We start from the raw sequence: 26879 nt of genomic DNA on the forward strand, positions 1-26879 counted from the left end.
ACAAATTATTGTATTTTTCTGGTCTATATTGAATACATCATATAAACATTCACAGTGTAGGTTGGAAAAAGTATGTGAACCCCGAGGCTAATGACTTCTCCAAAAGCTAATTGGAGTCAGGAGTCACCTAACCTGGAGTCCAATCAATGAGACGAAATGGGAGATGTTGGTTAGAACTGCCCTGACCCATAAAAAAAACCTCACAAAATGTGAGTTTGCTATTCACAAGAAGCATTGCCTGACGTGAACCATGCCTGAACAAAAGAGATGTCAGAAGATCTAAGATTAAGAATTGTTGCCTTGCATAAAGCTGGAAAGGGTTACAAAAGTATCTCTAAAAGTCAGTCCACGGTAAGACAAATGGTCTATAAATGGAGAAAGTTCAGCACTGTTGCTACTCTCCCTAGGAGTGGCCGTCCTTCAAAGTTGACTGCAAGAGCACAGGGCAGAATGCTCAATGAGGTTAAGAAGAATCCTAGAGTGTCAGCTAAAGACTTACAGAAATCTCTGAAAGATGCTAACATCTCTGTTGACGAGTCTACAATACATAAAACACTAAACAATAATGGTGTTCATGGGAGGACACCATGGAAGAAGCCACTGCTGTTCAAAATAAACATTGCTGCACGTCTGAATTTCGCAAAAGAGCACCTGGATGTTCCACAGCGCTACTGGCAAAATATTCTGTGGACAGATGAAACAAAAGTTGTTGTTTGGAAGGAACACACAACACTATGTGTGGAGGAAAAAAAGGCACAGCACACAAACATCAAAACCTCATCCCAACTGTAAAGTATGGTGGAGGGAGCATCATGGTTTGGGGCTGCTTGGCTGCCTCAGGGCTTAGACAGTTTGCTATCATCGACTGGAAAATGTATTCCCTAGTTTATCAAGACATTTTGCAGGAGAATGTAAGCCTATCTGTCTGCCAACGGAGGCTCAACAGAAGTTAGGTGATGCAACAGGACAACAACCCAAAAGACAGAAGTAACTCAACAACAGAATGGCTTTAACAGAAGAAAATACGACTTCTGGAGTGGCCCAGTCAGTCCTGACTTCAACCCGATTGAGATGCCGTGGCATGACCTCGAGAGAGCAGTTCACACCAGACATCACAAGAATATTGTGGAACTGAAACAGTTTTGTAAAGAGGAATGGTCCAAAATTCATTCTGACCGTTGTGCAGGTCTGATCCGCAACTATAGAAAACGTTTGGTTGAGGTTATTGCTACGAAAGGAGGGTCAACCTGTTATTAAATCCAAGGGTTCACATACTTTTCCCAACCTGCACTGTGAATGTTTACACGGTGTGTTCAGTATAGACAAGAAAAAGTATAATTGCTTGTGTGTTATTAGTTTAAGCAGACTGTGTTTGTCTATTGTTGTGACTTAGATGAAGATCAGATACAATTTTATGACCAATTTATGCAGAAATCCAGGTAATTCTAAAGGGTTCACATACCTTTTCTTCCCACTGTACACAGTGCATTCTGAAAGTATTCAGACTTCTTCTCTTTTTCTACATTTTGTTACGTTACTGCCTTATTCTAAAATGGATTAAATTTAAAAAATCATCAATCTACACACAATACCCCATAATGACAAAGCGAAAGCAGGTTTTTAGACATTTTTGCAAATAAATTAAAAACAAAAATACCTTTACATAAGTATTCAGACCTTTTGCTATGAGACTCGAAATTTAGCTCAGGTGCATCCTGTTTCCATTGATCGTCCTTGAGATGTTTCTACAACTTGATTGGAGTCCACATGTGGTAAATTCAATTGATTGGACATGATTTGGAAAGGCACACGCCTGTCTATATAAGGTCCCACAGTTGACAGTGCATGTCAGAGCAAAAACCAAGCCATGAGGTCGAAGATATTGACCGTAGAGCTCCAAGACAGGATTGTGTCGAGGCACAGCTCTGGGGAGGGTACCAAAACATTTCTGCAGCATTGAAGGACTTCAAGAACACAGTGGCCTCCATCATTCTTAAATGGAATAAGTTTGGAACCACCAAGACGCCCGTCCAAACTGAGCAATCGGGGGAGAAGGGCCTTGGTCAGAGAGGTGACAAAGACACGATGGTCACTCTGACAGAGCTCTAGAGTTCCTCTGTGGAGATGGGAGAACCATCCAGAAGGACAACCAGCACTGCAGAACTCCACCAATCAGGCCTTTATGGTGGAGTGGCCAGACGGAAGCCACTCCTCAGTAAAAGGCACATGACAGCTCGCTTGGAGTTTGCCAAAAGGCACCTAAAGACTCTCAGACCATGAGAAACAAGGTTCTCTGGTCTGATGAAACCAAGATTGAACTCTTTGGCCTGAATGCCAAGCGCCACGTCTGGAGGAAACCTGGCACCATCCCTATGGTGAAGCAAGGTGGTGGCATTATGATGTTGTGGGGATGTTTTTCAGTGGCAGGGACTGGGAGACTAGTCAGGGTCAAGGCAAAGATGAACGGAGCAAAGTACAGAGAGATTCTTGATGAAATCCTGCTCCAGAGCGCTCAGGATCTCAGACTGGGCTGACGGTTCACCTTCCAACAGGACAACGACCCTAAGCACACAGCCAAGACAACGCAGGAGTGGCTTAGGGACAAGTCTCTGAATGTCCTTGAGTGGCCCAGCCAGAGCCCGGAATTGAACCCAATCGAACATCTCTGGAGAGACCCGAAAATAGCTGTGCAGGAACGCTCCCATCCAACCTGACAGCGCTTGAGAGGATCTGCAGAATAGAATGGGAGAAACTCCCCAAATACAGGTGTGCCAAGCTTGTAGCGTCATACCCAAGCATACTTGATGCTGTAATCACTGCCAAAGGTGCTTCAACAGAGTACTGAGTAAAGGGTCTGAATAGTTATGTAAATGTGATATTTCAGTTTTAGATTTTGAATACATTTGCAAAATTTCGAAAACAGTTTTGCTTTATTTATACATTGTTACATTACAGCCTTATTCTAAATAATGTGTAAAAAGTCAAAGGGTCTGAATACTTTCCGAATGCACTATATTTTAAACAAATACATGTCCGTCATTGAACAATCCCATGCCATGATTAGATAGCAAAAAAAAACACACCAATTTCTTTAAACATCAAAGCTAATTTACCAACATTTCTGAAAATGGATATATGGGGGTTTGGAATAAAACTCTTCATATCTTTATAGGTGTGATCTCAGAAAATCAGTGCCTTAATGTCAACCCTCTCAGCCTAGTTGTCCCGTTCTTTGATGTGCTCTCCTCTCCTTATCAGGGTTCAATGTTTTCCTTGGCGTCTGTCCCAGTCTGTGTCTGAGAGCATTGTTTTGATTGAGTTCTATACTGCTGTTTCGACCTCAATTGGCTCATTTTTTACTTAGTATCAATACAACACCTATGTTTACAGCAGGTCCCATGGGACCAGTACTTAGTTCCACAGACAGACATGGAGAAAGATGAAGTCTCCTACATCAAATATACTACATGTTGACTGATACATCCGACCATAATTCTATCCTCCTGATTCCTGCTTACAAGCAAAAATTAAACAGGAAGTACCAGTGACTCTCTCAGTACGGAAGTGGTCAGATTGCGCGGATGCTACGCTACAGGACTCTTTTGCTAGCACAGACTGGAATATGTTCCGGGATTCATCCAATGGCATTGAGAAGTATACCACCTCAGTCATCGGCTTCATCAATAAGTGCATCGACGACGTCGTCCCCACAGTGAACGTACGCACATATCCCAACCAGAAGCCTTGGATTACAGGCAACATCCGCATTGAGCTAAAGGCTAGAGCTGCCGCTTCCAAGGTGAGCAACACTAATCCGGACGCCTGTAAGAAATCCTGCTGTGCCCTCTGACTAACCATCAAACAAGCAAAGTGTCAATACAGGATTAAGATTGAATCCTACTACACCGGCTCTGACGCTCGTCGGTTGTGGCAAGGCTTGAAAACTATTATGGACTACAAAGGGAAACGCAGACACGAGCTGCCCAGTGATGCGAGCCTATCAGACGAGCTAAATGCCTTTTATGCTCGCTTTGAGGCAAGCAACACTGAAGTATGCATGAGAGCACCAGCTGTTCTGGATGACTGTGTGATAACGCTCTCAGTAGCAAATGTGAGCAAACCTTGTAACAGGTCAACATTTACAAAGCCGCAGGGGCCAGATGGATTACCAGGATGTGTAATCAAAGCATGCGCGGACCAACTGTCAAGTGTCTTCACTGACACTTTCAACCTCTCCCTGACTGAGTCTGTAATACTTACATATTTCAAGCAGACCACCATAGTCCCTGTGCCCAAGGAAGCGAGGTAACCTGCCTAAATGACTACCGCCCCGTAACACTCACGTCGGTAGCCATGAAGTGCTTTGAAAGGCTGGTCATGGCTCACATCAACAGCATCCTCCCGGATACCCTAGACCCACTCCAATTCGCATACCGCCCTAACATTGCAATCTGAATTGCACTCCACACTGCCCTTTCCCACCTGGACAGAAGGAACACCTATGTGAGAATGCTGTTCATTGACTACAGCTCAGTGTTCAACACCATAGTGCCCACGAAGCTCATCACTAAGCTAAAGACCCTGGGACGAAACACCTCCCTCTGCAGCTGGATCATGGAAATCCTGACGGGCTGCCCCTAGATGGTAAGGGTAGGCAACAACACGTCTGCCACGCTGATCCTCAACACTTGGGCCCCTCAGGGATGTGTACTTAGTTCCCTCCTGTACTCCTTGTTCACCTACGACTGCGTGGCCAAACACAACTCCAACACCGTGATTAAGTTTGCTGACGACACAACAGTGGTAGGCCTGATCACTGACAACGATGAGACGCCTATAGGGAGGAGGTCAGAGATCTGGCAGTGTGGTGCCAGGACAACAACCTTTCCCTCAATGTGAGCAAGACAAAGGAGTTGATCATGGACTACAGGAAAAGGCAGGCCGAACAGGCCCCCATTAAAATCGACGGGGCTGTAGTGGAGCGGGTCGAGAATTTCAAGTTCCTTGGTGTCCACATCACCAACGATCTATTATGGTCTAAACACACCAAGACAGTCGTGAAGAGGGCACGACAAAACCTTTTCCCCCTCAGGAGACTGAATAGAATTGGCATGGGTCTCCAGATCCTCAAAAGGTTCGACAGCTGCACAATCGAGAGCATCCTGACCGGTTCCATCACCGCCTGGTATGGCAACTGCTCGGCATCTGACCGCAGGGCACTACAGAGGGTAATGCGTACGGCCCAGTACATCACTGGGGCCAAGCTTCCTGCAATCCAGGACCTATATAATAGGCGGTGTCGGAGGAAAGCCCATAAAATTGTCAGAGACTCCAGTCACCCAAGTCATAGACAGTTTTCTCTGCTACCGCACGGCAAGTGGTACCAGGGCCCCAAGTCTAGGACCAAAAGGCTCCTTAACAGCTTCTAACCCCAAGCCATAAGACTGCTGAACAATTAATCAAATGGCCACCAGACTATTACATTGACCCCCCCATTTGTTTTGTACGCTGCTGCTACTCGCTGTTTATTATCTATGCATAGTGACTTCACCCTTACCTACAAATAACCCTTATGTACAAATAACTCTAACCTGTACCCCCGCATACTGTCTCGGTACCGGTACCCCCCGTATATAGCCTCGTTATTGTTATGTTATTGTGTTACTTTTTATAATTTTTTACTTTAGTTTATTTGGTAAATATTTTTCTTAACTCTTCTTGAACTTCACTGTTGGTTAAGGACTTGCGAGTAAGCATTTCACGGTAAGGTCTATACTTGTTGTAATCGGCGCATGTGACAAATTTAAGTTTGATTTGATTTTGATGTTTATTACAAATGAATGAGCCCATGTTATAATTGGTTCTCTGTTTTACCCTGAGACACCTGGCTGTGTCTCAGGGTATTAGGTCTAACAAGAAATCTCCCTATCTATTCTGTATCTTCACTTACTTTTTTCCTGTCTTGTTCCTCTCTCCAAGTCTCACTCCTCCATTTCCCAACCTTTTTATTTTGTCATTCACTTCTTCTGCTGTAGTAATTATCTCTTCTCTTTCCTTCCTTCGCTCTCTCTCTGTTCAGAACCCCCATCTTGTTGTGTGAATGGTTTCACATACCTTTTTTAGCGTTGCTAGCCAGCCAGGTTGTTATGCTGGCCCAAATGACAAAGTGTGTGTCAACAAAATTCTCCTTGGCTTGCTGTAGGAGCTGTGATGAACAGGGTACCCAGCTCATGGGCCTCAAAGCCCCTTCTTTCTCCCCTCACACCCACATGTGCTTCATTACAGCAGTGTTACTGTATGGAGTTGTTACTGTATGGAGTTGTTACTGTATGGAGTGCTTGATACTAAAACTCTCTCCTTCTTGGCTCGGTTGGCAGTGGGGGTATCCTGCATCCCTGAACATTTGCATATGTACCCATGTGCACAGAATTTTCATCTGTATTCCTGGATGGGGAGGTATGGGGACGGGACAGGGAGAAAATAATGGGGTTGAGGTCAGTGAGGTGACAACAGTAGGTCCAGGAATAATAATTTAACAGGCTCATTAGGGTTAGTGGTGTGAGGATGGGCAGAGCGAGAACACAACTCAGTTAGGACAGCTTAGCATGGTCACTGACCTGCTGTTAATAGGGTCCTTGTGCTCAATGCTCAGCCTGTGGGAATTCCTTGCATGTGGTAACAGCTTGGTGACTGACTGTGTCAAAAACACGGTTGTTATGGTGGAGGCTTGGGGTAGGGGAGGAGGAGGAGGGTTCTCTTTGTGTTTGACCAACGGCTTGGGAGAGAGAGAGAGACATGGCTGGGCTCAGTTTGTTCCCCCCTTTTCTACTTAGGGGGAGAGGAGGGTTGGGGGGAGGGGAGTGGGTGAGCGCACTGAGCTGCTCATGGATACAGTCTCTCATAGCCCACGTCTGCGTTCCAAATGGCACCCTGTTCCCTATATAGTGCACAACTTTTGAGCAGGACCTAAATGCACCCTATTCCCTATAGTGCAGTACTTTTGGTACTACTATGGGCCCTGGACAAAATGTGTGCACTTTGTAGTGAATAGAGGCCAGCTCTGGAAGCCTGTGAAGAGCTCCGTCACAGACTGGCATGGTATTGGCAGTATGAAGAACTCTGAAAGGGATTTTAGCTGATTCAAGAGAAATAATAGATGAGGGCATCCATGGCCACAGTTTTTGAAGTAAATCTTTGAGGATATAGAGAGGAGGAAAGGGAGGGAGGGAGGATGGGAGAGAGTTTCTTTCAGAGCACTCTTTTGAAATCCTATTTTATAGGTGAAAACACAGTTGAACAGTGTACGAGGTCCAATTCACCTACTGCAAAGAGGCATCCAACTGTCAGACGGAGAAACAGAGAAAATACTATCTCTTTGTTTTCAGTAGTGTCTGGAATGCAGTTCCAAGTACACAATACCGTGTACACTTACAACATGACGGTGCATGTCTTGTTTCAGCTCTGCCTATCGTTCCCCTCAATTTTCTATATTTGTCTGTTAACTCTGCTCTTAACATAGATGATAAAGCTGCTCAACATTTTTGATGTTGGTTCTTCTCTAAAAGGTCACTTGTGACCTGCACATCAGGGATAGCAGGCTGTATCTGTGAATCACATTAGTATTAAATAACCATTAGCGGAGATAGGTTTCCCTGGCTAGATGAGCTGCTGCAACTCCAGACTGACTGACTGACTGACTGGTTGTTTGTGACTAACTGTTTCTGCAGCTCTGTAAACCCCTCCCCCTTTCCGGGTTCTCTGTTGGACTGCCTCTGGCCTGTGGGGGAGATTCATCTTTGGAATATTGGCATTTGTTCCAAATCCTAGCATTCTACTTCTTCCTTTGTTGTGCTGCGTTCCAAGGTCCGGCTCGGCTTATACCGCATACCGCAACGAACCATGGGGGAAATAAACAACATGTTCTAACTCGCATGTGGAAAAGTGTGTCTTCTCTCAAGTCCGTCGATTCCGTGGTGATTTCCTGCTTCAGTAACCTGAATGTCAACCTTGAAGCAGCGTTGCTCCTTTCAGGGGTTTGTGTATGAAACAAAGTCCTATGTTCAGGCCCTAGTTATGAGATCGTGGCCTGTGTTTGTGAGTCATGACGGCAGTGCTTCCAAAGGAAGATGACTGCTGTATGTAGAAAGGTGAGTGAGTCATCCCTGGAACGCCCACTGCTGCCAAGCCCTCAACACACAATACAACCACAGTAGAGATACTGAAATGGATTGTGCTTGACTGGTTTGTTAGCGTACTCTTTCATAAATAACTCCTAACCCTCCCTTTTCATCCTCACATGACACCGAGTGTTTATGAGTCCCTATATAGTAAAATAAACGTCACAGTCATTTTACTGTAATAGCATGACGAGGGAAGGCCAAGAAGGAATATGGCTCATAGACTTCTACTGACATTTGATGACAGTAGAGCAGACAGACTGAACTCTCAATGAACTGCCAGTGGAGCTTGGTGTGGATGGCCTACCATTGAATTAGACTAGAGTGAATGATATAAGGGTGTGTTCAACAATGACATGGTATCAGTGACATACTATATTACATCATACTGGAAAATTCGCAGTGATACTGCATGTTACCAAAAAGGGTATGACAGTGTATTTGACCGGGACGTGTGTGTGTGTTGTGTGTGTGTTTCCAGGGGTGCTGGATGATGAGAATGTCCGTGCGATGATGCACGGTTCCAACATGGTGAAGGTACGCTCCCAGAGGTGGCAGAAGAGCCGCAGCCTGCGTCTGCTGGAGGACGGGGTCACCGTGTGGTGTGAGTCCACCAAGAGCTCCCGCAAGGCCAAGGCACAACAGACCTGTGAGTATACAATGGGGGACGGAGGGGTGGAGGGAGGGGTCAGATGAGGAGAGGAAAGGGGAGGTATGGGGAGGGGGAGAGAAAAGAGAGGGATGGATGAGGGGAAAAGAGTAGGTATGGGGAGGGGGAGAGGAAAATAAAGGGGTGGGCGAGGAGAGAAAGGAGGCATAAGGGAGGAGAAGGAGAAAGGATAAGGGTGTGGATAAAGGGAAAGGGAGGGTAGAGGTTAGGTGTAGATTGAGTGAGCAGAAAAGAAGAGAGGAGTGGGGATGGGGAGTGGTCACGAGAGGGGGATGTTTTGGTCTTTCTGATTTTCAGGATCTGAGGCTTTCGCGATAGTTGGAAAGGAAGCTTAACCGACATCAGATTAGGAGAAGTAGCCTTGTACGAAGGGAAGACTATATACAGGAAAATAATAATGTATAAACAAACGAACAGGACTTCCACAAGCACACTCCCTGTTCTAGTCCATTCAACCCTCCTCTTAGACCTGATTCAGTAGACTAATTTAGCCAGCTCTTTGTCCTAAGCCGTTCAGGCTTTTCATGTTGACTAACAATAATGCCCTCTTGTTTACATTTGCCTTTAATTATTTAAAGGGATACTATGCTGTGAGCCAGGATTTAAGTCCGATGCTATAACCTGTGTAATTGTATGATACAGGTAACTGCCAAAATAATGGAACCACTTAAGTAAATGAGGGATACAAAGTATATTGAAAGCAGGTGCTTCCACACGGGTGTGGTTCCTGAGTTTATTAAGCAATTAACATCCCATCATGCTTAGGGTCATGTATATAAAGGCTCGGCATGCCATTATTTTGGCTACCATATCCCCATAGGATGACAATGCTCCCATCTACAGGGCACGAGGTTTGATGAGCATGAACACGTTATAAACCATATGCCATGGACACCACATCTCAACCCAATTGAACACTTATGGGGGATTCTGGAGCGGTGCCTGAGACAGCGTTTCCACCACCATCAACAAAACATCAACTGATGGAATTTCTCTTTTGAGGAATTGTGTTGTTATCCCTCCAATAGAGTTCCAAGACACTTGTAGAATCTATGTCAAGGTGCATTGAAGCTGTTCTGGCTCGTGGTGGACCAACGCCCTATTAACACACTTTATGTTGGTGTTTCCTTTATTTTGGCAGTGTCATCTGTAGTAATGCATCCGTATAGTACACACAGAATCTCCATACCTGCTGAAGGTTCACATCGGTCAACCACTGTTACAAAAAGGTGTAAAAGGACACAAGCTGCATTAGAAACAGTGAACATATAGACTTGTTATCCGTTAGCCTCAACATACTGGTTTACCTCAGCATGCTAATCTTTTGCAGGCAATGAGCCAATCAGAAATGGAAGCAGGCACTCCATATTAGTGCTCTAATGATCACAACACTTTTAAAGAGGAAAGGTTGGCAGTAATCCTAGATGTTTTGGCCCATTAAACTGTGGGAACGCTATTTCTAACCTTTGACCGCTTCCTCTTCCTCACATGCACAGATACATGCGCACACTGTCAAACACACACACACACAGTTTTGTATTGCTATCTTTCTGGGGACCAAAGAATTGATTTCCTTCCCAAATCCTATTTTCCCTAACCCTAAATCTAACCCTAACCTTAACCTAACACCAACCTTAACCTAAACCCTAAGCCTAGCCTTAACCCCAAACCCCTAAACCTAACCATAAAACTATCCCTAACCCTAACTCCTAAACCTAACTGTAACCCTGACCCGATTCTAACCCTAATTGTAAACCTAACCCCTAAGCCTAAAATAGCTAACCCCTAAGCCTAACCCCTAAGCCTATAATACCCCTAAGCCTAAAATTTTTCCTAATGGGGACTGGCAAAATGTCGAATTTGCCTTGTTTTACTATCCTTGTGAGGACTTCTGGTACCACAAGGATAGTTCAACAAAAAAACACACACATACACACGTTTGTTTTACTGTCCTTGTGGGGAACAAACAATTTAGTCCCATTCAAAATCCTATTTTCCTGAACACTTAACCCTAAACCTGTAAACCTAAATATAACCCTAACTCTTAAACATAATCCTAATTCTAACCCATAACTCTAATTCTAACCCTAACCCATAACCCTAATTCTAACCCTAAACCTAACCCATAACCCTACTTCTAACCGTAACTCTAATTTGAACCCTTAACCTAACCCCTAAACCCAAAATAGCTTTTTTCCTTGTGGGGACCGGCAAAATGTCCCCAATTGTGCTAACTTTCCTTGTTTTGATATCCTTGTGAGTTATGGTCCCCACAAGAATAGTAAAGCCAAAAACACACACACACAAAGTTCAATGGTTTGAGGAGAAGGATAAGTGGGCAGCCGGTGAAGCGCTTAGTCGTCAGGCCTCCTAAACCAGTAGTAAATCTCAGTATAGTTTAATACATCTACACCTACAGGGTTTGCCTCTCAGATTGCTCTTGAAATATCCCTCCAGTAAATGAGAGGCCATGGCTCTGGCCCCTCCATGTTCTATAGGACAAATATAGGGCTCCTCTGCACTGCCCGTAGGAATCTGATGGCACAGGCTAATTATTGTTGTTGGCATGCATGACGAAGGATGTGTGTGCGCGTGTGTACACGCTTGTGTCAGATTATAGCCCTACCAAATGGGTAAACCTCTTTGACCTCCCAATTGCAGGGTTTGGCCGTGACTTAAAGAGTCTAAACATGTCTCTGACACACATAATTTTATGAATTAGTGCTGGCGGTCCTTAGTGCTTTGGAGTTGCCATTTTTGAGTCATACTGTACAAACATATTATACTAGTGATCTAGATAACACATATGCAAACACACCCACCTACACACAGAGTGGAAACATCACAGACAAGTTTATGTCCACTCAATTCCAAAGTCCAGGTAACGATTACAAGGTTTAAGAGCTGTTTTGTGACGGGTTGTAAATGTCAAGGTCAGGAGAGTACATTCATCATGTCGACCCAGACAGCATACAGCCACATTGGTTCACTTCAAGTGGAACACAACACTTCCTTAGTACCTTCTAACACCCACTAGTCCGAGTCTGGTACCAGAAGATAGCACTGCTGCTAACCTAACACACTCTGGGCTGGGAGGCAAGCTGAGGGGCAACGGTTAAGAATGGGATAATGCTGATGGGAGGTTGTAATTGCATGACCTCCTTGTAACGCTCTCTTTCGCTCTACCTTCATCTCTCTCTCTTTCTTTCTATCTTGTTCGCTCTCTCTTTCTCGTTCTCTCTCTTTCACTTGTTGCACAATCCACCCCCCACTATGTCACTTCAGCAAGGACTATTCCTCGGTCATGAAATTCCGATTATGTCCCCAGTTCTCGCCCATCGCTGTCCCTCGGGGACCCAGGAAGCACCCGCTGCTGTGGGGAATGGATACGGCCAGATCCATGTGTTTAGAGAGTTGGGCCAATGCGGTTTCTGCATTATGATGCATTTACATGACACTTCAACATGGCAGCCATGTTAGCTCCCCATTAACATCACATGGGGAATATGTAAACAATGCTATGTAACTGAATGTCTAGAATTCAAGCAATATTCAAAATTCAAAAGGTTGTCCCAACTCTCTAAATGTACAGTGCCTTCAGGAAGTATTCAGATCCCTTGACTTGTTCCACATTTTGCTACGTTACACACAATTCCCCATAATGACAAAGCAAAAACAGGTTTTGAGACATGTTTGCAAATGTATTAACATTTTTCAACAGAAATACCTTATTTACATAAGTATTCAGACCCTTTTCTATGAGACTTGAAATTGAACTCGGGTGCATCCTGTTTCCATTGATCATCCTTGAGATGTTTCTGCAACTTGATTGGAGTCCAACTGTGGTAAAATCAAATGATTGGACATGATTTGGAAAGGCAATCTGGGTAGAAGGGCCTTGATCAGGGAGGTGACCAAGAACACGTCACTCTGACAGAGCTCCAGAGTTCCTCTGTGGAGATGGGAGAACCTTCCAGAAGGACAACCATCTCTGCAGCACTCCACCAATCAGGCCTTTATGGTATAGTGGCCAGATGGAAGCCATTCCTCAGTAAAAGGCACATGAAAGCCCCCTTGGAGTTAAAGGCACCTAAAGACTATCAGACCATGAAAAACAAGATTCTCTGGTGTGATGAAACCAAGATTGAACTCTTTGTCCTGAATGCCAAGCATCATGTTTAGACGAAACCTGCCACCATCCCTACGGTAAAGCATGGTGGTGGCAGCATCATGCTGTGGGAGTGTCTTTCAGAAGCAGGGACTGTGAGACTAGTCAGGATTGAGGCAAAGATGAACGGAGCAAAGTACAGAGAGATCCTTGATGAAAACCTGCTCCAGAGCGCCACTGAAGGATGTGTTTAGGGTTAGGGGTTCTCTCTTTTTTCTGGAGAGACCTGAAAATAGCTGTGCAGCAACGCTCCCCATCCAACCTGACAGAGCTCGAGAGGATCTGCAGAGAAGAATGGGAGAAACTCCCCAAATACAGGTGTGCCAAGCTTGCAGCGTAATACCCAAGAAGACTCGAGGCTGTAATCGCTGCCAAAGGTGCTTCAACAAAGTACGGAGTAAAGGGTCTGAATTCTTATGTAAATGTGATATTTTGAAAGATTTATAAAAACCTGTTCTTGCTTTGTTATAATAGTGTATTGTGTGTAGATTGATGAGGGGGAAAAACGATTTAATCAATTTTATAATAAGGCTGTAACCTAACAGAATTTGGAAAAAGTCAAGGTGTCTGAATACTTTCTGAAGACACTATGTCTCTGGATAAGGCCTCGTGTACAGTAGGATGAGAGGCCAGGTGGCTGATGTGGGGGGTCAGGGGTTGTGACGTCGTCATCCCCCAATCAGGCCACAGTTAGAGCCGGTGTTGCGTTATCACTTCAGTCAGAACATCGACAGGCCACAGGACAAAGGCAGGCTGACCACTTCAGCAGACAGCTACTGATAACACAAAAGCGGCTGCGTCGACGGACGTATGCATGCTCATTAACACACACATGCATGCAGACACGTGCACACACACACACACACACACACACATGCTGACTACAGGTGGTCTCAAGGGCCTTTTGGGTCTGGCACCTGCAGCGCAGCATGATCCTCTCTGTTCAGATGGGCTTTAGAGAATATGCACCGCACTTAACACTGGCTGTGCCAGTCTCTCTCTCTCACACACACACACACACACACACACCACAGTTCCCCCTACTCTCCGCATTGAAATGTCACCCTTGTGATGGGGCAGGAATTTATCAGCGATTTTGAGGAGGTGGAGAGGCGGGGGCTGTTCAGCAGAAAGAGGCAGTTGTCAGAAGAGACAGTTGTCTAGTGGCTGCCCCTGGCCCCTGGCTCTGGCACAGTCAGCCCTGTGGCTGAGCCATCGTTGGTCTGTGTGTCACTATTTGCCTGGAAAGCTGATCCCAGTGTCGAAAGGCATTGCTAATTGTACTTAAATCAACTGACTGATTTGAAAGCTACTCCACCAACCCAACCACAATTCCAGCTATTCAATTAATGAAGGGATATGGGGTTTGTCGTTGTAGTGGAGATAGTCTTATGTTTGAAACCTTCACCGGGCTTTATTCTGGATGTGGTGCATGGAGGGTAATGGGGTAGTAGGCTGGTGTTGTGTTGCTGGGCAGAGGGTCAGCCATCACGTGTAAAGCCCTGCCCACTCCCACAGATATTACTGTTATAAATAAGAGCTGAAATACATGCTAATCTCTCTAAAAGTCAATGAGAGCTGAAATACATGCTAAACTCTCTGAAAATAAAAGTGAGATGAAATACATGATAATCTCTCTAGAAATCGATGAGAGTTGAAATACATGATAATCTCTCTAAAAGTCAATGAGAGCTGAAATACATGCTAAACTCTCTGAAAATAAAAGTGAGATGAAATACATGATAATCTCTCTAGAAATCGATGAGAGTTGAAATACATGATAATCTCTCTAAAAGTCAATGAGAGCTGAAATACATGCTAAACTCTCTGAAAATAAAAGTGAGATGAAATACATGATAATCTCTCTAGAAATCGATGAGAGTTGAAATACATGATAATCTCTCTAAAAGTCAATGAGAGCTGAAATACATGCTAAACTCTCTGAAAATAAATGTGAGATGAAATACATGATAATCTCTCTTGAAATACATGATAATCTCTCTAAAAGTCAATGAGACGGCGTCCTTCTTTCTTCCTTTATCTCTTTACACACACAAACACGTCATGGCATTGGGCCAAAGGTCCTGCCTACACTTGAGTGTCAGTTTGACTGCTGTGCCCTGAGTGTCGTGGAGTTGCTGGTTAAATGTGGATCTTGTCATGCAGGTGAATGTAGGCCTGAGTCGTAAACATATCCTGCAGCCGCAGCTGACGCAGGTCTGTGTCTGTACAGGTCGTAATATTTAAGAGCCAAATCAGGACCCCAGCACCGAGATGCCATGTCACACTGCTACGTGAGAGTTACCACACTCCCCCTGAAGTTCACGACCTTTCAGCTCCGAGCCTCCCTCCAAGTTCCACGTGTTTTGGTGCCCTGTTTGTAATTCTGTTTATTCGTACACCCAGATTAATGCAATCCCCGTCTCTGCTTCTCCCACCTCCCCTCCCCCACCTCTCCCTGTGCCAGTCTCAGTGACAGAGGTGGAGTGTGTGCGTGAGGGCTGCCAGTCTGAGGCTCTGCGGAGGCTATCCGGGTCGGTACCAGAGAATCAGTGCTTCACGGTGGTGTTCAGAGGAGCCAGGAAGAGTCTGGACCTCCTCTGCGCCTGTGAGGAGGAGGCGAGGCGCTGGGTCCAAGGGATACGCACACTGAAGGAGTGCGTGGCCAACATGACCCAGAAGGATAAACTGGACCAATATCCTTTACCCCCCGTGGGCCTTTGTTGCGCTGTGCCAGGCTGCCAGCCTTCGACCCAAAGTAAATATAGTGCAGGCTGGGCAGCCAAGATCGCTATGGTGACTGACTCTGAACATAACACTGTCACATGCACCATCCCGCATCCACAGCATACCTAAGACGTGCAGCAATGGCCCAGCCAAAAAAGCACCGTCTAAATATAGTCTGAATCTCCTGTCAAACATGATCCCTGGTATAGCCGCTGGGTTGTTAGCGACACGTGGGTACGACAGACACACTTGTGTAAAACGCAAAGCCAGATCTTGAGAACAGATAGAGCAGTAGGGGCTCTGGGACATGTCCAGGCTAGTGTGGTGCGGTTTTACACTGGCAGGTCCCAGCAGTGTTTGCAGTAGATTGATAAAGACCATCTTTGCAAAAGCTCCTATTGTTGTGTGTGTCCTGGAAGAGGGAGGTGTCATATAGGCTCCTTTCTCTACGTCAGCCCTGTGTTCTATTCCACTAGAGGCCTTGGGGGAGGCTTTTAGTATTTTGACTTCAGATGGATGTTGGCACAACAGGACATGTGTGTCTACAGCCAACACACATCTGAATCATAGGCTGGGGGTGTATTCCATTTCAATTCTTGGTAGTTGAATTAGACACTGATCCTCCTCGGAACGGTTACACAATTGATTGCTGTAAATTAAGAAATGATGCGTTTGACCCTTTACCCATAGTTGGATGTGGGCTGTAATGTGCCTATATGCATGTGCATCAACTCTGCCTGTATGTATAGATGTGTTTTGTGTATACACCATCGAATGTACTTTTAAGGATGTGTTTAGGGTCAGAGGTTGGGTATGCTCCCCTGGTTGCTCTCCTTAACCCCCCACACCTGGATCCGTGGCTACCTGAGACGGGCTGATGAGAACGACGATGGGAAGATGAGTTACGACGAGGTCAAACGGCTGCTGCAGATGATCAACATAGACCTGAACGAGCAGTACGCGCGCTCGCTATTCAAGGTGAGCACATTCTGTATGTATGTGCAGCGTTCGGTATGCTTGTACGTTAATGTGTGTAGACCTTGACTGCATGGGTGTGTGCATGTGCGTATGTGTGTGAGCGAGATGTTGTTGTTGGTTGAGGGCCATTGTTTACCCAGTGTGCTGTTTGGGGCTGCGTTTCTCTCTCAGCCTGGAGTCTGTGTTCAATTACCAACCCAGTGGCAAGCCAACCAGGAGGCCCCTCGCTCTCTTTCTCACTCTCTCACTCACACACTCCTTCTCTCTCTCTCTCCCGCCCTCTTCTCTCTACTGCTGTCTTTCTGTCTCCCCTGAAGGTCTTGTCCTCCCCCATCGCCCTCTTCCTCCATCTTCCCCCTCTCCTTTCTCCCCATCCCCTTCTCAAATGATCAGGCAGCCAGTCATTTCTCCATAGTTGAGGATTACTGCTAGCTAAGTCTCTCAGCTCCCCTCTCCGTTAATGTCTAGTTGTTTTCCTGCTCCTTCCTTCACCATGTGATTCCTTCTCCAACCCTGCCCAGCCCTCTCCTCAGAGACTGAATATCAAACCAACTGCAGTGCAGTAATGTGTGGAGTGTATGTTTGTCTATATGGTATGAATTATGGGAGTGGACGGGGTTGCTGGGCATTTGATAATATAAACATGGCTCACCTATAAGATTTGAAGATATTAACTTTGATCTAGCCCTCTGTTTTCTGGGAACCGCTTTGAAAATGTGTGGAGGGGTTGTGCATGTGAGAGTGTTTTTAATCAGATCAGCCCTAACCAAGGTCCCTCCCTCCCTCCCTCCCTCCCTCCCTCCCTCCCTCCCTCCCTCCCTCCCTCCCTCCCTCCCTCCCTCCCTCCCTCCCTCCCTCCCTCCCTCCCTCCCTCCCTCCCTCCCTCTCTGTCTGTCTGTCCCTCCTTCTCCTCTATTTGTCCATCCGTCCGTCCCTCTCCTCCGTCCCTCTCTCAGAAAGCTGACAGGTCGTGTGACGGCCGTCTGGACCACGTAGAGATCGAGGAGTTCTGCAGGGAGCTGATGAGGCGGCCGGAGCTGGACGCTGTGTTCAGACACTTCTCTGGTAACGGCTGTGTTCTGTCCACCGCTGAGCTGAGAGACTTCCTGGGAGAACAGGGGGAGGACGCATCACTAAGCCACGCTCAGAGCCTCATCCGCACCTACGAGCTCAACGACTGGGGTAGGCCGAAGAAACACGGAACATCATTTTAGCCTTGGATTTTTCTGACCTTACATTTCACATTTTATTCATTTAGCAGACGCTCTTATCCAGAGCAACTAATCCAGAGTGCATACATTTTCATATCTTTTTATACTACATTCCTTATATTCACTGTGCTTTTATTTATCTGAATGTTTTATGCATTTATATTTTACATGATTTAATTGCTGCAAATTCAGGGCCAGTTGCGCACCTGACTTTATTTTCCCACAATCATATGAGCATGTTTATACCCGTCTCTTCCTGTTCATAACCCTGATAAAAGGTTGATGATTTGATGTGCCCCTCTTCCCTGCAGCCCAGAAGAACCAGTTCATGACCCAGAATGGTTTCACCGTGTACATGCTGTCCCTGGAGAACGATGTGTTTAACCCCAACCACGCCAGGGTGCACCAGGACATGACCAGACCTCTGGCCCACTACTTCATCTCATCCTCACACAACACCTACCTCACCAAGGACCAGGTCACCAGCGCCAGCAGCGCCGAGCCATACATCAGGTATTGAATACACACACATGCGCACACACAAACATACATATGCATGCGCATAGACACAAAACACATAAACACACATGCACACACACACTAAGAATATGTACTGTGTGATCCAGAGCTCTGAACCAGGGCTGTCGCTGTGTGGAGCTGGATTGTTGGGACGGGGACAAAGGAGAGCCTGTCATCTACCATGGACACACCCTTACTTCTAAGGTGCCCTTCAAAGAGGTAATCGAGACCATCGTCCAGTATGCCTTCAAGGTGAGCAATTTATTTAAAAAAATTACAACAACAAAATAAATACAACAAAAAGTGAGCACACCTGGCCTGTGAGAGCCTGTTAGTGGGTTGGGGGGGATGATGGACAGATGGTTGTGTGGTTTATTTGGAGGCCAAATGTTTCACCTTAACCATCATGCCCATATGTCTTCCGTGTGTGACTCTTTATGGAAAGCAAAGGATTCCTCATCTCAACAAAATAGAGTTAACAAGTAAATGGCAGCAAACAGCTGAAAACAAATCTAGACGGTTGACTTTCTGCCTCTGCCAACATGCAGTTCAAGATACAGTCATAGTCTTGGCTCAGAGTCTAATAAGACTGTCCAACAGCTTCTTGGCCTCAGTGTAGTCCAGAATAAACCCTGGCTTATTACCTAATGAGCTTATGGTTTCTCTTACATTTTAATGAGTGGCCTCTTATGAACCAACCCTTGTTTTTTTCCTTTAGGCCTCCCCGTACCCCCTGATCCTGTCCCTTGAGAACCACTGTACGGTGGAGCAGCAGACGGTCATGGCCAGACACCTGCGCATCATCCTGGGCAAGAGGCTGCTCACCAAGCCCCTCAACGACCAGACTCTGAAGGACCTGCCCTCTCCTGAGGTACGACACACACCCCTGTCCCCAGCTCTCTACTCACGCCTGTCCCCGGCTCTCTACTCACGCCTGTCCCCGGCTCTCTACTCACGCCTGTCCCCGGCTCTCTACTCACCCCTGTCCCCGGCTCTCTACTCACCCCTGTCCCCGGCTCTCTACTCACCCCTGTCCCCGGCTCTCTACTCATGCCTGTCCCCAGCTCTCTAGGACACACACCCCTATCCCCAGCTCTCTACTCACCCCTGTCCCCTTCTGCCTAAGAAACCTGTTGTCTTTTTCTACTCTCTCTCCCATCCCTCGCATGTTTATGGAGCGATTGTGGAATACTAACAGGAATATTTACATATGTTTTGAAGCATCTCTGTCTTCCCTCTGCAGGAGCTTAGGGGTCGTATCCTGGTGAAGGGGAAGAAGGATGTTCATCACCTGAACCAGCTGAGGAAAACCAGCAGCTTTGATACCAGCTCGGACGACGAGGCATCAAGCAGAAACAAAAAGGACCCTGCCAAGGTGCTACACATTTACCTTCCATGTGACTGAGACAGCACTGTAAGTCTACAGAAATTGATCAGGAACATACAATATATCAAGCTTTTCTCATGTGCACTCTGTGTTTCTGGCTCAGGCGGTCTCATCTAAGCTGAGCCCAGAGCTGTCTGAACTGGTGGTGTACTGTCGAAGTGTCCCCTTCCACGGGTTCCAACACTCTGCCCAGAAACCACCTGATGAGATGTCATCCTTCAATGAGAATGACGCCCTCAAACACATCAAGGACACAGGCAAGGGGCCTAGGAAGACATAACTCGAACAGAACAGTTTTCTGTGAATCAGTTCCTGATTAGACCCTATAATGACTCATAGTTCTTACTGGCACTGTAGCTGTAGAGAAAGTCCTTGTATACATGGGTGCATTTGTGCATCATGTTGTCGTGCATATTTGTGTGTGTCTGTCTTTTTATTTGCGTTTGAGGTATTGTAATGGATCTTTTACCCTGTCCTCTCATCACCTTCCAGGAAAGCTGTTTGTCAGACACAACAGCAGGCAGCTGAGCCGGATCTACCCCTCCGGGCAGCGCCTCCAATCCTCCAACTACGACCCCCAGGATATGTGGAACGGCGGCTGCTCGATGGGTCAGCACTCTGGGCTGGAGGGGGGGTGGGATGGAGGAGGGAGTTGGTACAGGTGGCTCATTTATTTAACATTATCTAGCTTGGTAGTCCCTGGAGATAGAAAGCTATTTTACATTGGGCCTCCTATTGCAAATGTTTGGTATTTGCCTCCTATTCCTCACTTCGCTTGTCATAATAACTAACCTCACACCCTGCTGCCTGGTAAAGTGTGTTCTGTTGTTCATGTGTTGCGGTAAGTTGTTGTCTCTTTTCACACCCCTGTCTGTCCTCCCTCTCTCCCTCTCTCTCTCTGCAGTGGCTCTGAACTTCCAGACTCCAGGGGAGCAGATGGATCTGAACCAGGGCCGCTTCCTGCCTAACGGCCGCTGTGGATACGTCCTCAAGCCCAGCTTCCTGTGCAGCTCCAGCTCCAACTTCAACCCAGAGATCACAGGAGGTGGGCCAGGACACATCCCCACACAGCTCACCATACGGGTGAGAAACCTGCTGGGAATCAGATTCTGTTGTGGTGGTTTACATGTGGTAACTAACTGCCTTGTTGGAAGAGTAGGGCACATTTTAGTTAGCAGTGTTATGGAAGCAGACCAAGGTAGTAAACTACTTCACCTTATTAGTAATTTTGTAAAACCATTTGAATAATTTTCATATTAGAATTTTATATACAAAGGCACAAAAAGTCATTGGGGTGATTTTGTGTTCAGATAATATCAGCACAGCAGCTCCCTAAGATCAACACAGACAAGCCCAACTCCATTGTGGACCCGCAGGTGTGGGTGGAAATTCACGGGGTGGCCATTGATAATTCCAGAGACAAAACCCACCGAATCGACAACAATGGTAACCTTCCACTCATCTATCTATTGCACATCTATTATACTCCCATTAACAAAATGGATCACACGGGTTGTATACACCCTTGAGTTCACATATTACCCATATTAGAAATAGAATTAGAAGAACATAATAGTACTAGGAACACTTGACGTTTTACCATGAAATAACATAAGTATTCCAGGGCACCTGTATGACTCCCACCACCCATGGCACTATTCCACACAGAGAATTGATCAGGAACGTTATTCCGTACTCCCATATTTATTTTTACCATAATGATAATCAAACATGATAGATACCCCAGCTACTCCATTATCTTTGCTCAGTACAGCTTTTCTGAGACATGTGAGCACCAGAAAATGATACTTCTCGTGTAGAGTGCCATTATCCCGGTCTGTGGAGTAGTTTCAGGCTGTGAATGGTGTTGGGTGACAGTGTCTGACAGCTCTCCTATGCCCCCTGCAGGTTTTAACCCACGCTGGGACAGCACTTTGAGCTTCCAGCTGCAGGTCCCTGAGCTGGCCCTGGTACGCTTTGTAGTGGAAGACCATGACCACAAAGCCAAGAATGACTTTGTGGGCCAGTACACCTTGCCCTTCACCAGCCTCCGTACAGGTACTTGGATACTGTGTCTGTATTGCAGGGGTGTTTGTGTAGCTAGTGTGTCTGTGAGGTGACACTGACACCAGTGGGTCTATTTTTCTCTAGGTTACCGCCATGTTCACTTGCTGAAGGCAGATGGCTCCAGCCTCTCTCCATCTACCCTTTTCATCCATGTCAAGGTGTCCGATAAGGGGGTCCCCATCAAGACTGTGTCCGAGCGCATGGCCTTGGCTAAGAGCAAGGGCAAAGCATGACCCATATCTACCTGAACTAGTGCCACACTTATCTGATAAGCGCCATGCTTATCTTTTGGGGGGGAAAGTCTCCCTAATTGGGATGAAAAGGACAAGCTGCTGCCTGCCTATGTCCCAGTGCTCTTTTCATACACCCAATTTAGAATTGGCAGGACATATAAGGCTCCCTGGCCACAGAGAGGAAGACATCATTCCTTCTCAGTCAAACCTGGATGGGAGTCTTGCCTGTTGATGAATAGTGTTGGCTGGGAGAGAAACTCACTGGCATGTTGCTGTTGTGAGAGTAATCTGTACTCTGTCGTCAGTGCATTCAGAGTGTTCGTGTCTGTTTCCATAGAGACATGACTTTGGCGCTGACCTGTTTTACACCAGAACTCTACCTGGCAGCCGTCTGCCTACTATGAAGCCAATATAGAGTTGTTTTTTAAAATTCAAAGCCAGGTTTGTGTCCTGGAGTCCTGGAGTCCCTGAAGCAGATCCAACATTTTTTACATATTTAAAGTTAAGCAATATTTAACTTTTTTGCTACTTTTAGCTGATGTGTGGTGAGCGTTCTGGCACAAAAATGGTCACCGGGCATCACCCAGGTGGGTGCCGCACATTGATGGTGGATGAGGTGAGTTTCCCCCTACTATGTAAAGCTCTCGGAGTACCTCAGTTGGTAGAAAAGCACTATATATATCCAATTAATTATTACAACTTTTTTTACTATTACAGAATATTATGGTTGAAACTTATAGAAGCGTTTTATCAGGGCAAGACTTGTAGTTGTGCTCATTTTTCCAGGACAACGATAGTGTTTATTGACTAAATTTTATCTGTAAATGAAGTCTAGTTGTTGTGGTATTGGTCTGTCACACTTGTCATGACACAGTCCAAAATACTGAATGAATGCCTTAACCTTAGTGACAGAATTAATACATTTCAACTCTTAATGTTTTTGTAATGTATTTGCAACAAATTGTGTTTGTTGCAAATGATGGAACACACTTCTTTCTGTGTGAAATTGCTGATGGAAGTTTTTAGATTATATTTAACATTGTTGTAAAATGTTATATTCTAATGTAGTTACAGTATTCTAATTCTCTCAGTAAAATGAATTAATTTGCATACTGTATGTACTTTCTCTGACACTAACTTCCTTTTGCCAAATAAAAACAGCATCAAAGTCACAGAGGGTCAAATCGAGACTAATGCAATTGACCATGATTATGTTGAATACATATAATTGAAGTATTAGCTTTCATGAATTTCCAAGGTCAGTTTTCATTTCAAAGCAGTAATCCATAATGCACTAGTAGAATGTATTGTTACTGGACATTATTATTTGTATTCTTTCTTCTGGTCATTTAAATTCAAAGTCACTTTAATTTTGAAAACCGGCAAATGGTTTTGACAGTTTGAAATGCCTTTTATTTGCCTTATTTCAATGGAAACGGCTGTTAGTATTCTTTCTTGTAGTTGCTAAGACAGTATATACTTACCTGTTTACCTTAGTGTCTCTTTCATTGTGTACTTTGTTGTGACTTATTTCTGTGGGCATCAGATTCATATGGGTCTCCCAGTCTATTTGAAATCTGAAAGGTCTCCCAGTCTATTTAACATCAAAAAGCACTTGAATCCAAACTTTGAAGATGGTGTTTCTTTATAGTACTATAGAAACGAATAATTTCCCTGAGCTTCAGGAGCAATATTCTAATTGACATTAGTATAGTAAGTGACATGAGTACAGTATTTCTTTGTCTGTGTGAAAGCCAAGAGAAGCATGTTTAGTTTTTATTTAAAAAAGTATTTTAACCCCATTGTGCCCTTCTGTATTTTCAAATTTGGCATACTATTTCAATGTTTTTGTGCTTGAATGGTGTTTGTGTGAGAAAAGTGATTTATTTTTGAGGGAAGCGAAGTAGGAGATAGTATGCACAACATACTGACACACAACACACAGAGCCTCCTTCTGCCATATAAATCGTATAAATGTCTAGTTAGTCTGTAGTGCTGGATTCCTTGGAGAACATCAAACTATCACAACTCATTTAGTATCAGTGTAGATGATTAAACCCCCATTTGTCAGTTTTACTTGTTTCACCTATCCAGATGTTGTAAAGATGTATGAGTAATGTGAAATCAAAAGACAGAAATCAGTGCATCATACAGTGGTGGAAAAAGTACCCAATTGTCAAACTTCAGTAAGGGTATAGATACCTTAGTAGAAAGTTACTAAAGTGAAAGTCACCCAGTAAAATACTACTTGAGTTAGTTTAAAAGTATTTGGTTTTAAATATATTTAAGTATCAAAGGTAAATGTAATAGCAAAAATATGCTTAAGTATCAAAAGTAAAAGTATAAATCATTTCAAATTCCTTAAGCAGGCGTCACCATTTTCTTGTTTTTAAAATGTACGGATAGCTAGGGCACACTCCAACACTCAGACATTATTTACAAAAGATGCATTTGTGTTTAGTGAGTCAACCAGAACATAGGCAGTAGGAATGGCCATGTGTTCTCTTGATAAGTTTGTGAATTTCACAATTTTACTGTTCTGCTAAGCATTCAAAATGTAACGAGTACTTTGGGTTGTCAGTGAAAATGTATTGAGTAAAAAGTACAATATTTCTTGAGGAATGTAGTGAAGTAAAAGTTGTCAAAAATATAAATAGTAAAGTACAGATAGTAAAGGCCAGTGACACAAGCTAGCAGACGAGCTGAACTACTTCTATGCTCGCTTCGAGGCAAATAACAGTGAAACATGTATGAGAGCACGAGCTGTTTCCGGACAATAGTGTGATCACGCTCTCCGCAGCTGATGTGAGTAAGACCTTTAAACAGGTCAGCATTCACAAGGTCGCAGGGCCAGACGGATTACCAGGACGGGTACTGCGAGCATGCGCTGACCAACTGGCAAGTGTCTTCACTGACATTTTCAACCTCTCCCCGTCCGAGTCTGTAATACCAACATGTTTTAAGCAGACCACCATAGTCCCTGTGCCCAAGAACACTAAGGTAACCTGCCTAAATGACTATCGACCCGTAGCACTCACGTCTATAGCCATGCAGTGCTTTGAAAGGCAGGTCATGGCTCACATCAACACCATTATCCCAGAAACCCTAGACCCACTCCAATTTGCATACCGCCCTAACAGATCCACAGATGATGCAATCTTTATTGCACTCCACACTGCCCTTTCCCACCTGGACAAAAGGAACACCTATGTGAGAATGCTATTCACTACTACAGCTCAGCGTTCAACACCATAGTGTCCTCAAAGCTCATCAATAAGCTAAGGACCCTGGGACTAAACACCTCTCTCTGCAACTGGATCCTGGACTTCCTGACGTACCGCCCCCAGGTGGTAAGGATAGGTAACACATCCGCCACGCTGATCCTCAACACAGGGGCCCCTCAGAGGTGCGTGCTCAGTCCGCTCCTGTACTCTCTGTTCACTCATGACTGCATGGCCAAGCACGACTCCAACACTATTATTAAGTTTGCAGATGACAGGACAGTGGTAGGCCTGATCACCGACAACGATGAGACAGCCTATAGGGAGGAGGTCAGAGACCTGGCCGTGTGGTGCCAGGACAACAACCTCTCTCTCTCAACGTGATCAAGACAAATGAGGTGATTGTGGACTACAGGAAAAGGAGGACAGAGCACACACCCATTCTCATCGACGGGGCTGTAGCAGAGCGGGTTGACATCTTCAAGTTCCTTGGTGTCCACATCACCAACAAACTAACATGGTCCAAGCACACCAAGACAGTCATGAATAGGGCACAACAAAACCTATTCCCCCTCAGGAGACTGAAAAGATTTGGCACAGTTCTACAGCTGCACCATCGAGAGCATCCTGACTGGTTGCATCACTGCCTGGTATAGCAGCTTCTCGGCCTCCGACTGCAGGGCACTACAAAGGGTAGTGCGTACGGCCCAGTACATCACTGGGGCCAAGCTTCCTGCCATCCAGGACCTCTATATCAGGCGGTGTCAGAGGAAGGCTCTAAAAATGGTCAAAGACTCCAACCACCCTAGTCATAGACTGTTCTCTCTGCTACCGCATGGCAAGCGGTACCTGAGCGCCAAGTCTAGGTCCAAGAGGCTTCTAAACAGCTTCTACCCCCAAGCCATAAGAGTCCTGAACATCTAATAAAATGGCTACACAGACTATTTGCATTGCCCCCCCTCTTTTACGCCGCTGCTACTCTCTGTTATTATCTATGCATATTCACTTTAATAACTCTACCTACATGTACATATTACCTCAATTACCTCGACTAACTGGTGCTCCCACACATTGACTCTGTACCGGTACACCCTGTATATAGCCTCGCTATTGTTATTTTACTGCTGCTCTTTAACTACTTGTTACTTTTATTTTTTATTCGTATTTTTAAACTGCAGTGTTGGTTAGGAGCTTGTAAGTAAGCATTTCACAGTTGTATTCGGCGCATGTGACTAATATAATTTTATTTTGATTTGAGATACCCCAGAACTCTTCTTAAGTAGTACTTTAGAGTATTTTTACTTAGCTACTATACACCACTGGTATCATATGATTATACCCAGGTCAGGTGACAAGATTTGCTGGCACCCCCACACTGTCTATGGATGGCACATATCAACACAGGTGAGTCCAATGATGTATCTAATCGCTGGATTTCTGATGCCATATTTGCACTTCCCTGAAAGAGCCGTCCTCCATAGCTATGAATTGAAGTCTACAGTATTACAAATAAATATTTTA

The 26879-nt window shown here is 45.1% G+C and overlaps 1 protein-coding gene across 1 annotated transcript in view; it reads left to right on the forward strand.

Moving 5' to 3' along the window:
* The window catches only part of LOC139579165 (1-phosphatidylinositol 4,5-bisphosphate phosphodiesterase delta-3-A-like), a 29212-nt gene extending 5903 nt beyond the window's left edge, over window positions 1-23309 (forward strand). The window contains exons 2-15 of the mRNA XM_071407539.1: window positions 8659-8826; window positions 15483-15711; window positions 16591-16720; window positions 17677-17902; window positions 18243-18444; window positions 18558-18702; window positions 19169-19321; window positions 19694-19825; window positions 19941-20094; window positions 20330-20446; window positions 20742-20920; window positions 21148-21283; window positions 21746-21895; window positions 21989-23309. Of these exons, the coding sequence (XP_071263640.1) occupies window positions 8659-8826; window positions 15483-15711; window positions 16591-16720; window positions 17677-17902; window positions 18243-18444; window positions 18558-18702; window positions 19169-19321; window positions 19694-19825; window positions 19941-20094; window positions 20330-20446; window positions 20742-20920; window positions 21148-21283; window positions 21746-21895; window positions 21989-22137 (2270 nt within the window). The 3' untranslated portion in view covers window positions 22138-23309. The remainder of the gene's footprint in view (window positions 1-8658; window positions 8827-15482; window positions 15712-16590; window positions 16721-17676; window positions 17903-18242; window positions 18445-18557; window positions 18703-19168; window positions 19322-19693; window positions 19826-19940; window positions 20095-20329; window positions 20447-20741; window positions 20921-21147; window positions 21284-21745; window positions 21896-21988) is intronic.
* The last annotated feature ends 3570 nt before the right edge of the window (window positions 23310-26879 follow it).

Source organism: Salvelinus alpinus, chromosome 1, assembly GCF_045679555.1.
Source record: "Salvelinus alpinus chromosome 1, SLU_Salpinus.1, whole genome shotgun sequence".
NCBI classification, from domain to species: domain Eukaryota; kingdom Metazoa; phylum Chordata; class Actinopteri; order Salmoniformes; family Salmonidae; genus Salvelinus; species Salvelinus alpinus.